Below are 14076 nucleotides of genomic sequence, written 5' to 3'. Positions count from 1 at the left end.
TACTCTCCAGTTATCGACGAATGCGCCAGTAACCCGTGTTTGAATGGTGGCACATGTATTTATTGTGGGTACAATCAACACACTTTGGCCCCACATAAGCAAAAATAAAACCACTGTGTTCTGGCTTGCTAGAAACATTACAACAATGTTTGCATTGTTTACAAACTCAATGTTCTATTTAGTGTGTGTCTGTTTTGGGGGAATACATATGAAACATTCTAAAGCCATTGAGAATTGGTTTAGAAGTAGTAAATTATTGAGGAGTATTGTTTTCTTTTGTCTAAAAATAACTTCTAAACAAAAACAAAAGAAATAATAACGAAATATTATATCCTGCTTAGAAGCATAATTTTAGATTCAATGTTTATACTCTCCAGATATCGACGAATGCGCCAGTAACCCGTGCCAGAATGGTGGTACATGTGCAGATCATGTCAATAACTACACATGTATATGTGTAGCAGGCTACACAGGGGCCAACTGTGAGACAGGTAAGTACAAATATGCAAGTGAAATTGTCAAACTGTATGGTTTTTAAGTAACATTTCAAAATATTTCATCACAGCTAATTTGTATTTCTATAAGTTGTAGTTTAGATAAAGTTGAAGTGAACACAATTATGTTTAAATAATTTAAACATCAACTTCCAGTCACGGTTGAGTCTTTTTGGGGAAAACATATGAAACATACCAAAGCCATTGAGAATTGGTTTAGAAGTAGTAAATCATTGAGGAGTATTGTTTTCTTTTGTCTAAAAATAACTTCTAAACAAAAACAAAAGAAATAATAACGAAATATTATATCCTGCTGAGAAGCATAATTTTAGATTCAATGTGGGACAAGTAAGTACAAAATATGCAAGTGAAGTTGTCAAACTGTATGGTTTTTAAGTAACATATCAAAATATTTCATCACAGCTAATTTATATTCCTATAAGTTGTAGTATAGTTTGGATAAAGGGGAAATAAACACAATTATGTTTAAATAATTCAAACATCATCTTCCAGTCCAGTCTGATAGAAGCATAAGTTTAGATTCAATGTTTATACTCTCCAGTCTATACTAAAAAAACTCTCCAGTTATCGACGAATGTGCCAGTAACCCGGGTTTGAATGGTGGCACATGTATTTATTGTGGGTACAATCAACACACTTTGGCCCCACATAAGCAAAAATAAAACCACTGTGTTCTGGCTTGCTAGAAACATTACAACAATGTTTGCATTTTTTACAAACTCAATGTTCTATTTAGTGTGTGTCTGTTTTGGGGGAATACATATGAAACATTCTAAAGCCATTGAGAATTGGTTTAGAAGTAGTAAATCATTGAGGAGTATTGTTTTCTTCTAAAAATAACTTCTAAACAAAAACAAAAGAAATAATAACGAAATATTATATCCTGCTTAGAAGCATAATTTTAGATTCAATGTTTATACTCTCCAGATATCGACGAATGCGCCAGTAACCCGTGCCAGAATGGTGGTACATGTGCAGATCATATCAATAGCTACACATGTACATGTGTAGCAGGCTACACAGGGGCCAACTGTGAGACAGGTAAGTACAAATATGCAAGTGAAATTGTCAAACTATATGGTTTTTAAGTAACATATCAAAATATTTCATCACAGATAATTTGTATTTCTATAAGTTGTAGTTTGGATAAAGGGGAAGTGAACTCAATCAGGTTTAAATAATTTAAACATCAACTGCCAGTCACGGTTGAGTCTTTTTGGGGGAAAACATATGAAACATTCTAAAGCCATTGAGAATTGGTTTAGAAGTAGTAAATCATTGAGGAGTATTGTTTTCTTTTGTCTAAAAATAACTTCTAAACAAAAACAAAAGAAATAATAACGATATATTATATCCTGCTTAGAAGCATAATTTTAGATTCAATGTGGGACAAGTAAGTACAAAATATGCAAGTGAAGTTGTCAAACTGTATGGTTTTTAAGTAACATATCAAAATATTTCATCACAGCTAATTTATATTCCTATAAGTTGTAGTATAGTTTGGATAAAGGGGAAATAAACACAATTATGTTTAAATAATTCAAACATCATCTTCCAGTCACGCTTGATTCTTTCTTTGGGAAAAACATATGAAACATTCTAAAACCATTAATATTTGCTTCATTTTAAAGACGTTAAACATTGGAGGGTATTGTTTTCTTTTGTCTAAAAATAACTTATAAACAAAGACAAAAGAAATAATAACGAAAAGTTATGTCCTGATAGAAGCATAAGTTTAGATTCAATGTTTATACTCTCCAGTTATTGACGAATGTGCCAGTAACCCGTGTTTGAATGGTGGCACATGTATTTATTGTGGGTACAATCAACACACTTTGGCCCCACATAAGCAAAAATAAAACCACTGTGTTCTGGCTTGCTAGAAACATTACAACAATGTTTGCATTGTTTACAAACTCAATGTTTTATTTAGTGTGTGTCTGTTTTGGGTATTTATTGTGGGTACAATCAACACACTTTGACCCCACATAAGCAAAAATAAAACCACTGTGTTCTGGCTTGCTAGAAACATTACAACAATGTTTGCATTGTTTACTAACTCAATGTTCTATTTAGTGTGTGTCCGTTTTGGGGGAATACATATGAAACATTCTAAAGCCATTTCGAATTTGTTTAGAAGTAGTAAATCATTGAGGAGTATTGTTTTCTTTTGTCTAAAAATAACTTCTAAACAAAAACAAAAGAAATAATAACGAAATATTATGTCCTGCTTAGAAGCATAATTTTAGATTCAATGTTTATACTCTCCAGATATCGACGAATGTGCCAGTGACCCGTGTTTGAATGGTGGTACATGTACAGATGCGGTCAATAGCTACTCATGCACATGTGCAGCAGGCTACACAGGGTCCGTCTGTGAGACAGGTAAGTACAAATATGCAACTGAAGTTGTCAAACTGTATGGTTTTTAAGTAACATATCAAAATATTTCATCATAGCTAATTTGTATTTCTATAAGTTGTAGTATAGTTTGGATAAAGGGTAAATAAACACAATTATGTTAAAATATTTTAAACATCATCTTCCAGTCACGCTTGATTCTTTCTTTGGGAAAAACATATGAAACATTCTAAAACCATTAATATTTGCTTCATTTTAAAGTAGTTAAACATTGGAGGGTATTGTTTTCTTTTGTCTAAAAATAACTTCTAAACAAAAACAAAAGAAATAATAACGAAATATTATGTCCTGCTTAGAAGCATAATTTTAGATTCAATGTTTATACTCTCCAGATATCGACGAATGTGCCAGTGACCCGTGTTTGAATGGTGGTACATGTACAGATGCGGTCAATAGCTACGCATGCACATGTGCAGCAGGCTACACAGGGTCCGTCTGTGAGACAGGTAAGTACAAATATGCAACTGAAGTTGTCAAACTGTATGGTTTTTAAGTAACATATCAAAATATTTCATCATAGCTAATTTGTATTTCTATAAGTTGTAGTATAGTTTGGATAAACGGGAAATGAACACAATTATGTTTAAATATTTTAAACATCATCTTCCAGTCACGGTTGAGTCTTTTCGGGGGGACATATGAAACATTCTATAGCCATTGAGAATCGGTTTAGAAGTAGTAAATCATTGAGGAGTATTGTTTTCTTTTGGCTAAAATAACTTCTAAACAAAAACAAAAGAAATAATAACGAAATATTATATCCTGCTTAGAAGCATAATTTTAGATTCAATGTTTACACTCTCCAGATATCGACGAATGCGCTTCGTACCCCTGTTCTAATGGTGGTACATGTACAGATGAGGTCAATGGCTTCTCATGCACATGTACAGCAGGCCACACAGGGTCCGGCTGTGAGACAAGTAAGTACAAATATGCAAGTTTAGTTGTCAAACTGTATGGTTTTTAAGTAACATATCAAAATATTTGATCACAGCTAATTTATATTTCTATAAGTTGTAGTTTGGATAAAGGGGAAATGAACACAATTATGTTTAAACATTTTAAGCATCAACTTCCAGTCACGCTTGATTCTTTCTTTGGGAAAAACATATGAAACATTCTAAAACCATTAATTATTTGCTTCATTTTAAAGTAGTTAAACATTGGAGGGTATTGTTTTCTAAAAGTAACTTATAAACAAAGACAAAAGAAACTAGACTTAGCTGTGGTCTAAGACCACGAACACAGCCGTGTTCTAAGCCTTTAATGACCTTTGATCCCAAAATATATGAAAACCCCATAGACATTGGCTGATATCAATGTATGCGTGCACGTGGCATCACTTTGCCATGTTATTTGTGGCAGAAGGGGCATTTTGAAGGTTTTTCGTCCCAGACCGGAAGTGACCCCTTAATGACATTTGACCCCAAATCTGTGTACACCCAATAGACACTGGGTAATAACAATGCATGTGTGTAAGTGGCATCACTGTCCTACGTAATTTGTGGGAGAAGATGCATTTTAAAGGTATTTCGTTTTATACCGGAAATGACCCCTTAACGACCTTTGACCCCAAATAAAAAAAATACCATATATACATTGGTTAAATACAATTCATGTGTGAACATACCATCACTCTCCTATGTTTGTCTTAGCTAATAAAATTTTTTGAAGATATTTCGATTTATACCGGAAGTGACCCCTTAATGACCTTTGACCCCAAATCTGTGTACACCACATTGACACTGGGTAATAACAATGCATGTGTGCAAATGGTGTCACTGTCCTATGTTATTTTTAGGAGAAGATGCATTTTAAAAGTATTTCATTTTATTCCGGAAGTGACCCCTTAATAACCATTGACCCCAAATAAAAAATACCACATATACATTGGGTAACTGCAACTCATATGTGAACATACCGTTACTGTCCTATGTTTTCCTTAGCTAATTGAAAGTATTTCGTTTTATACCGGAAGTGACCATTTAATGACCTTTGACCCCAAATCTGTGTACACCATATAGACACTGGGTAATTACAATGCATGTGTGCAAGTGGCGTCACCATTGACCCCAAATAAAAAATACCACATATACATTGGGTAACTGCAACTCATATGTGAACATACCGTTACTGTCCCATGTTTTCCTTAGCTAATTGAAAGTATTTCGTTTTATACCGGAAGTGACCATTTAATGACCTTTGACCCCAAATCTGTGTACACCATATAGACACTGGGTAATTACAATGCATGTGTGCAAGTGGCGTCACTTGTAATTTGTAGGAAAAGATGCATTTTGATGTGAAATCATGTTTTTGACCCCTATGCCCCCTGCGTGACCTTTGACCCCACACGTTTCATGTGACATGTAGGGGCACGGTCAATGATTATTGTAACCAAGTTAGGTCAAAATCGATGTAAGCATGTGAGTGCTAGAGCAAATGTAATGGTTGACAGAAAGAAGAAAGAAAGAAGAACGAGATCTGATTGCGTTCGCCTGCGCCCGCGAGCATGCACAGCCAGCAGTGACAAATGAGTTATGACCCCGAATCTGTGAGAACCGGAAGTGATCCCTTAATTACGTTTGACCTCGCAAAAATATTACATAGTGCTTAGGATGTCATAAGGAATATTCCTGGTGCATTTCAGCTTAATCGGAACTTATACATGGATTTTGATTTTTTTAAATTTATGATTGACATTTTGACCCCCTTAATGACCTTTGACCTCAATGCAAATAAAACCTTGTGTAAACCGACATAATGCATTGTACTTAATTTAATTAAAAAAATTTACTATGTTTAGTTTTCGAGATAAAAATTCTTGAAGTATTTAGCTAAAAACAGGAAGTGACCCCTTAATGACATTTGACCCCCAAAATAAAAATACCATGCATCCATCAGGTAACGCTGATTCATGTATGATGATTATATTACTCTGGTTTGTTAACATTTTGACATAAACATTTTTTTAAACATTTTTGATAATTTTGTTTTTTGACCGGAAGTAACCACTTACTGACCTTTGACCCCAAAACTGTAGACATCCTAAAGACTCTGGATAGTAGCGATGCATGTGTGCTAATGGCGACTCTCTGCTATGTAATTTGTAAAGACAGTGATTTTTTGAATATTTTTTACAAATTTTTCAGACTTTTACCGGAAGTGACCCCTTAATGACCTTTGATCCCAATTCTGTGTATAAATTTTAGACACTGGCTGTTGCTGATGCATGTGTGCAAGTAACATCACGGTGCTATGTAATATGTGGAAGGAGTAGCATTTTAGTGAAAATCACGGTTTTGGCCACTGACCGGAAGTGGATGACATTTGATCGGAAATTCATCATGTGGCATTTGTGGTACTACCCAATAGTCCTAGTGACCAACTATGATCAACATGGCTGAAAGCATGTGGCTACGATGGCTGATTTAATGATGTTGACGAGATGTTGACAGAAAGAAAGAAGAAGAAGAAGAATAACGCGGTAAAAAGAATGTACAGCGCCGATGGCGGCTGTGCAAGAACGCGGAAAAAAGAATGCACAGCGCCGATGGCGGCTGTGCAAGAAAGAGCCTGTAAGAAAAAAGACACAGCCGTGACTAACGTTACGGCTGTGTAATAATAACGAAATATTATGTCCTGATAGAAGCATAAATTTAGATTCAATGTGTATACTCACCATATATCGACGAATGCGCTAGTAACCCGTGCATGAATGCTGGTACATGTGTTGATCATGTCAATAGCTACACATGTACATGTGCAGCAGGTTACACAGGGGTCAACTGTGACACAGGTAAGTACAAATATGCAAGTGAAATTGTCAAACTATATGGTAACATATCAAAATATTTCATCACCATGATCACAGCTAATTTATATTTCTTTAAGTTGTAGTTTGGATAAAGGGGAAATGAACACAATTATGCTGAATTATTTTAAACATCAACTTCCAGTAACGCTTGCTAAAACCATTAAGAATTGCTTCATAAGTAGTTAAACATTGAAGGGTATTGTTTTCTTTTGTCTTCTTTTGCTTAGAAGCATAATTTTAGATTCAATGTTTATACTCTCCAGATATCGACGAATGCGCTTCGTACCCGTGTTCTAATGGTGGTACATGTACAGATGAGGTCAATGGCTTCTCATGCACATGTACAGCAGGCCACACAGGGTCCGGCTGTGAGACAAGTAAGTACAAATATGCAAGTGAAGTTGTCAAACTGTATGGTTTTTAAGTAACATATCAAAATATTTGATCACAGCTAATTTATATTTCTATAAGTTGTAGTTTGGATAAAGGGGAAATGAACACAATTATGTTTAAATATTTTAAACATCATCTTCCAGTCACGCTTGATTCTTTCTTTGGGAAAAACATATCAAACATTCTAAAACCATTAATATTTGCTTCATTTTAAAGTAGTTAAACATTGGAGGGTATTGTTTTCTTTTGTCTAAAAATAACTTATAAACAAAGACAAAAGAAATAATAACGAACAGTTATGTCCTGATAGAAGCATAAGTTTAGATTCAATGTTTATACTCTCCAGATATCAACGAATGTGACAGTAACCCGTGTTTGAATGGTGGTGCATGTACAGATGAGGCCAATGGCTACTCATGCACATGTGCAGCAGGCTACACAGGGTCCGACTGTGAGACAGGTAAGTACAAATATGCAAGTGAAGTTGTCAAACTGTATGGTTTTTAAGTAACATATCAAAATATTTCATCACAGCTAGTTTATTTTCCTATAAGTTGTAGTATAGTTTGGATAAAGGGGAAATAAACACAATTATGTTTAAATAATTTAAACATCATCGTCCAGTCACGCTTGATTCTTTCTTTGGGAAAAACATATGAAACATTCTAAAACCATTAATACTTGCTTCATTTTAAAGACGTTAAACATTGGAGGGTATTATTTTCTTTTGTCTAAAAATAACTTATAACAAAGACAAAAGAAATAATAACGAAAGGTTATGTCCTGATAGAAGCATACGTTTAGATTCAATGTTTATACTCTCCAGATATCGACGAATGTGACAGTAACCCGTGTTTGAATGGTGGTACATGTTCAGATGCGTTCAATAGCTTCTCATGCACATGTGCAGCAGGCTACACAGGGTCCGACTGTGGGACAAGTACAAGTAAGTACACAATCATATGCAAGTGAAGTTGTCAAACTGTATGGTTTTTAAGTGTGAATATAGAAGGGGGGTGGTCAGCAAAATTCACTAATATTACGTATGTGACATTCCTATGATAAACTCATTCTCCCAGTGCAGTAAACTCACTCACATTAAAGCCATGATTTGTGATTTGCTTCACATCGACGCCCTCAATTTTACTCGGATTTCTACTTTTTGTTTGAATAATTATAATGCTCAGTGGTGTACTATTATAACACGTATTCATTTTATTCAGAGTTCGCCAATCGACTGCTTGCTAACATCGCCCGTGGATGTCAGCTTATGTGTACACACGTTGAGCGCGATGCTCCGTGTAGTATACATGTTACGATCGGAGAACGTAGTACAAGCATTGTAGGTGCTGAATGAAATCGCAATTTTTTTCGTTATACCTCATTTGTTTGGCTCGAAATTAAAAGGGGATAATGTGATCAGTGAAAACAAACATTTAAATAGGAATCTATTCTTTAGGCAAATCACACATTATTGCTTTAAGTCTGTCACATTCCTATGATGAACTTGTTCTCCCAATGTAGTAAAACAATCACAGTGTTTCTATATAGTTTCAGAAAAAAGCTTAATTAAAAAAATGCATAGTTCAACAATTTTGTCCGGCTTACTAATACACGTTTCTTAACATAAATTACGAGTCTCCCATTCCTTTCTTCTTCCAGATTGTCAAAATAGTTATCTTGATAATATCTGAAATATGAAATATCAGTATTTCTAATTTTGGAAAAAAACCACTGTGATGCATATTCCCTAAAACGTGATTTGTTGGCCCCAAAAGTATAAATCTGAATGCTCCTTTTTTTTGGGTTGGACATCAACTTCAACGAAACCTTTTATTACGGGTACAATAAACACACTTTGCACCCACATAAGCAAAAATAGAAATACTGTGTTCTGGCTTGCTGATGCTAGAAACACTACAACAATGCTTATAATTATTGTTTACAAATTCAACAGGCATTAAAGCCTCCTCATGGGAATATATTTTTTCAAGAACTTCAATAAACATAGGCTTAGGAATAGGGATGGTTGCTTGGAGAATTGCTCAGCCCCTATAATGATTTTGTTCAGGGTTCGGTTTTTGCCGGCAAAAACCTGTTTTTGACAGCAAAGTGGTAAAAACTGGCAAAAGCCTGTGTTTGACAGTTTTTGCCTGGTTTCAACCGGCAAATAAAATTATGGCAAAAACTTCAATAAAACGAGTCAAATATTAAAAAGTAACACAGAAAGCTAATAAACAGTAACGCACAGCTTAAACTATAATGAATCATTACACATATTTTTGTCTCGTCAAGTCCTTTAAAAGCAAAACGTTTCGAATTTGATATGACACTTTCAGGTAAGTGCCGGCACTACGAGAGCAATGAAAACACACGTCTTTAATTTCTTAAGCTGGCCATATTACACTCAGGAAATTAGTTTTGTTACTTAATAATAAGATTATTACTGATTGATAACCATCTGATGAATCAGGCAGTCATCAATCAGGAGGCACAAATTAATTATTTTACTTGCTCTGCGTTTTCTTGACTTCAGTTCCTTTAAGTCATTGATGAAAACATGGGAGAGTTTTGGGAAAGTGAGGTAGGCCTAGTTATTATTATTATTATTATTATTATTATTATTATTATTATTATTATTAATGTTATTATTATTATTGTTATTTAATAATAATAATAATAATAATAATAATGATAATAATTATAATAATAATAATTTATTCAGTTATTATTGTTATTATTATCATTATTATTATTATTATTATTATTAATGTTATTGTTATTATTGTTATTAACACATAATAATAATAATAATAATAATAATAATAATAATAATAATAATAATTATTATTATTATTATTATTATTATTATTATTATTATTATTATTATTATTATTATTATTTATTATTATTATTATTATTATTATTATTATTATTATTATTATTATTATTATTATTTTTTACAATTATTATTGTTATTATTATTATTATTAATGTTATTATTATTATTAATATTGTTGTTGTTGTTGTTGTTGTTGTTGTTGTTATTGTTATTATTATTATTATTATTATGTTATTGTTATTATTGTTATTAAATAAATAATAATAATAATAATAATAATAATAATAATAATAATAATAATTATTATTATTATTATTATTATTATTATTATTATTATTATTATTATTATTATTATTATTATTATTATTATTATTATTATTATTATTATTATTATTATTATTATTATTATTATTATTTTACAATTATTATTGTTATTATTATTATTATTAATGTTATTATTATTATTAATATTGTTGTTGTTGTTGTTGTTGTTGTTGTTATTGTTATTATTATTATTATTATTAATGTTATTATTATTATTGTTATTTAATAATAATAATAATAATAATAATAATAATGATAATAATTATAATAATAATAATTATTCAGTTATTATTGTTATTATTATCATTATTATTATTATTATTATTATTATTAATGTTATTGTTATTATTGTTATTAAATAATAATAATAATAATAATAATAATAATAATAATAATAATATTATTATTATTATTATTATTATTATTATTATTATTATTATTATTATTATTATTATTATGTTATTATTATTGTTATTATTATTATCATTATTGTTATTATTATTATTATTATTTTTACAATTAGTATTGTTATTATTATTATTATCAATGTTATTATTATTATTAATATTGTTGTTGTTGTTGTTGTTGTTGTTGTTGTTGTTATTGTTATTATTATTATTATTATTATTATTATTATTATTATTATCATTATTATTATTATTATTATTTTTGCTGAACCATGACATGGTATCAGCCTATATTAATTTATGTTGCTAGTTGACTACCTTACTTACTAGCTTTCTAACTGATTAACCTTTTGGTCTGAAATGGACATATCTCGAAATACCACGAACGGCACGAAGGTATGACCCCTCCCCCCGAGTGGTGTCAAATGGAAGAGAAAACATTAAAGAATATAATAAAGAAACACAAGGGTTCTACTCCTGATAGTTTTAAAGTTGTGGTCCATTTTGATCTTTAAAGTCATTAGAAGCCGCCCAATTGGGCTACAAAATGATAGGTTTAGCAACTTTAGACATGACAAGTTGGAACTTGTTCTATGCCCTCGGTGTACTACATGTACATGTTTAGAGTAATCTGATATAGTCACATTGCAGATAATCATAATCTTTAAATAAAATAAATAAAATAAATAAAATAAATAAAATAAATAAAATAAATAAAATAAATAAAATAAATTAAATAAATAAAATAAATAAAATAAATAAAATAAATAAAATAAATAAAATAAATAAAATAAATAAAATAAATAAAATAAATAAAATAAATAAATAAATAAATAAATAAATAAATACATACAGTCTTGGACAAAAGTTTGGAATATTTATATTTTTTTGCATAGTTATGTTTTTAAGTGCAGATTTTTTACCATCAATGACCCGTTAGCCATGCAAAATGAATCACGGGTATCTGGCAAGGTCTTAGGTACCATTCCATATCACACAATACGTAATGTAGGACAATGGCTTCTTATGCCTGACCAATGGACCATCGAGCAACTTTTTTTTACAGTTATTTTAGCGATATGATTCATATGGTTACATTGGCTTTTGCATTACCGTGTGAAGAATCAGTTTTACTTTGTTGCATCTGTCTGTTGTATATGATATTTTTGATCATGGGGTGCGAGTTGAGCGCAGACTTATTCGCCCGCGTCATTGACTTACGTAATCACGGCTACAAACAGAAGGATATTGGTGTCGCTTTAGGAATTACATAAGGTGCAGTTTCTAAAATGTTGAAGGGACGTCGAGAGAGCGGAACTACTACACCTAGACCAAGGTCAGGTCGGCCCCGAAAGACAACCGCCGGGGAAGACCGATCTCTCATGAGACTTTGCCGCAATGGCCGCACGAAGCCTGGATCTCGGCTCCAAACAGAATGGCTGAGGTCCATAAACGCGCCTGTTACCAGGAAACTTGCGAAAAATAGACTGGTTAGTGCAGGTTTTCGCACAAGACGACCAATAAGAAAGCCAATACTTCTGAAAAGACATCGGCATTCGCGCTTACTTTGATCACAGAGACATATGAACTTTACAGTAGGCCACTGGCGTAATGTGATCTTCACTGACGAGCCCCGGTTCCTCCTCTACAGACAAGGTGACCGATTCAAGGTCTGAAGACAGGTTGGTCAAGCCCTACTTGAGGATTGTATCCTACCTAGAGTCCAGGGAGATGGTGGTGGAATCACACTATGGAGAGCATTTCACAGTAGTTCGAAATCACACCTCTACATGCTAGAAGGACACATGAACCAGGACCAATACTGGCATGTTCTTGGTACAGTTATGCTTCCGTTTGCGAGAAGAGACTTCAGGAACAAGTTCGTGATCCAAGATAACAGCACTAAGGCGGATAGAGCCCTACCTGCGAAGGAATTCCTTGAAAATGAGAATGTAGGACACCTGGACTGGTCACCTTTGAGCCCGGATATGAACCCTATACAGAACTTATGGGCAGAAGTATCCCGCGGGTTAGGTAACATGGACAACCAACCAATCACCCTGCAGGAACTTAGATACGCCCTCAATGCTTGCTGGCGAGATATTCCACAAGGAACCTTGGAAAACCTGATCGAAGGAATGTCACGTCGCATACATGACCTTGAGCTGGCAAGGGGTAGACACACCAAATATTGAGTTGTGTTTTCTCAAGCAAGAGACTTATCTGAACAAGTCATAGTGAGAGTTTAAATTTATGTCTAAATAATAAAGTTTGCTAGTGTCTTCAATCTCATTTTGTTTTACAAAGATACCACCAAAAAGTGTTGCGATTGAGTGATCCTTCCATTGTAATGCGCTTCCTCAGGTAATTCTTTGTTTCATTGACAAACTGTGTGATATAAACATCAAATGACATTTGTATCTTTCAATTAAATTCAATTGAGCACTACTCCAGAACAATAAACTTGTTCCTAATATGATTGAAAACTGCATTTAATACAAAAATAAAAATATTCCAAACTTTTGTCCATGACTGTAAATAAAAAAATAAAAAATACAAAAAAAAATTAATAATTTAAAATTAATTCTCCACACAGAAAGCTGCTGTATATACATGGCTTTTCCAGAACATTTGTAGTAGTTCTGATATTACACGTTGGTAATCATAATCTTTAAATAAATAAATAAATAAACAAACAAACAAACAAATACATAAATAAATAAATAAATACACTAAAATTAATTAATTAATCAATTTATCAAATTAATAAGTTAACAAATTAATAAATTAACAATTTAATAAATTCATTCATTCGTTCATTCATTCATTCACTCATTCATTCATTCATTCATTCATTCACTCATTCATTCATTCATTCATTCATTCATTCATTCATTCATTCATCCATTCATTCATTCATTCATTCATTCATTCATTCATTCATTCATTATTCCCTAATAAGGTACCTCTAATAAGTATCCCTAATAAATGCCCCAAATATGTGTAACAGTCCCGGGTAATAGTGCCCAACGGATAGATGCCCCTTAAAAAGACCAAAACGTAATAGCCCCTAGCCTGGTTAAGCTTTGCGGTGCAACAACTGCGCTAGTTATTATATTATTGTTATTATTATTGTTATTATTATTATTATTATTATTATTATTAGTTATTATTATTATTATTATTATTATTATTATTATTATTATTATTATTATCATCATCATCATCATCATCATCATCATCATCATCATCATCATCATCATCATCATCATCATCATCATCATCATCATCATCATCATTATTATTATTATTATTATTATTATTATTATTATTATTATTATTATTATTATTATTATT

The 14076-nt window shown here is 32.0% G+C and overlaps 1 protein-coding gene across 9 annotated transcripts in view; it reads left to right on the top strand.

Annotated features, from left to right (window-relative positions):
* The window catches only part of LOC140162710 (uncharacterized), a 146110-nt gene that overhangs the window by 23176 nt on the left and 108858 nt on the right, over positions 1–14076 (top strand). For 3 of the 9 annotated variants that reach the window (XM_072185991.1, XM_072185988.1, XM_072185984.1), the window contains exons 4-9: positions 378–491; positions 1443–1556; positions 2787–2900; positions 3269–3382; positions 3743–3856; positions 7017–7130. In XM_072185991.1, the coding sequence (XP_072042092.1) occupies positions 378–491; positions 1443–1556; positions 2787–2900; positions 3269–3382; positions 3743–3856; positions 7017–7130 (684 nt within the window). Of the gene's footprint in view, positions 1–377; positions 492–1442; positions 1557–2786; positions 2901–3268; positions 3383–3742; positions 3857–7016; positions 7131–7492; positions 7607–7972; positions 8093–14076 lie in introns of all 9 variants that reach the window. The other 6 variants (XM_072185985.1, XM_072185992.1, XM_072185989.1 and 3 more) reach the window with 6 other exon arrangements.

This window comes from Amphiura filiformis, chromosome 10, assembly GCF_039555335.1.
Source record: "Amphiura filiformis chromosome 10, Afil_fr2py, whole genome shotgun sequence".
Classification (NCBI taxonomy): domain Eukaryota; kingdom Metazoa; phylum Echinodermata; class Ophiuroidea; order Amphilepidida; family Amphiuridae; genus Amphiura; species Amphiura filiformis.
This window is presented reverse-complemented; position numbering and strand designations above follow the sequence as displayed.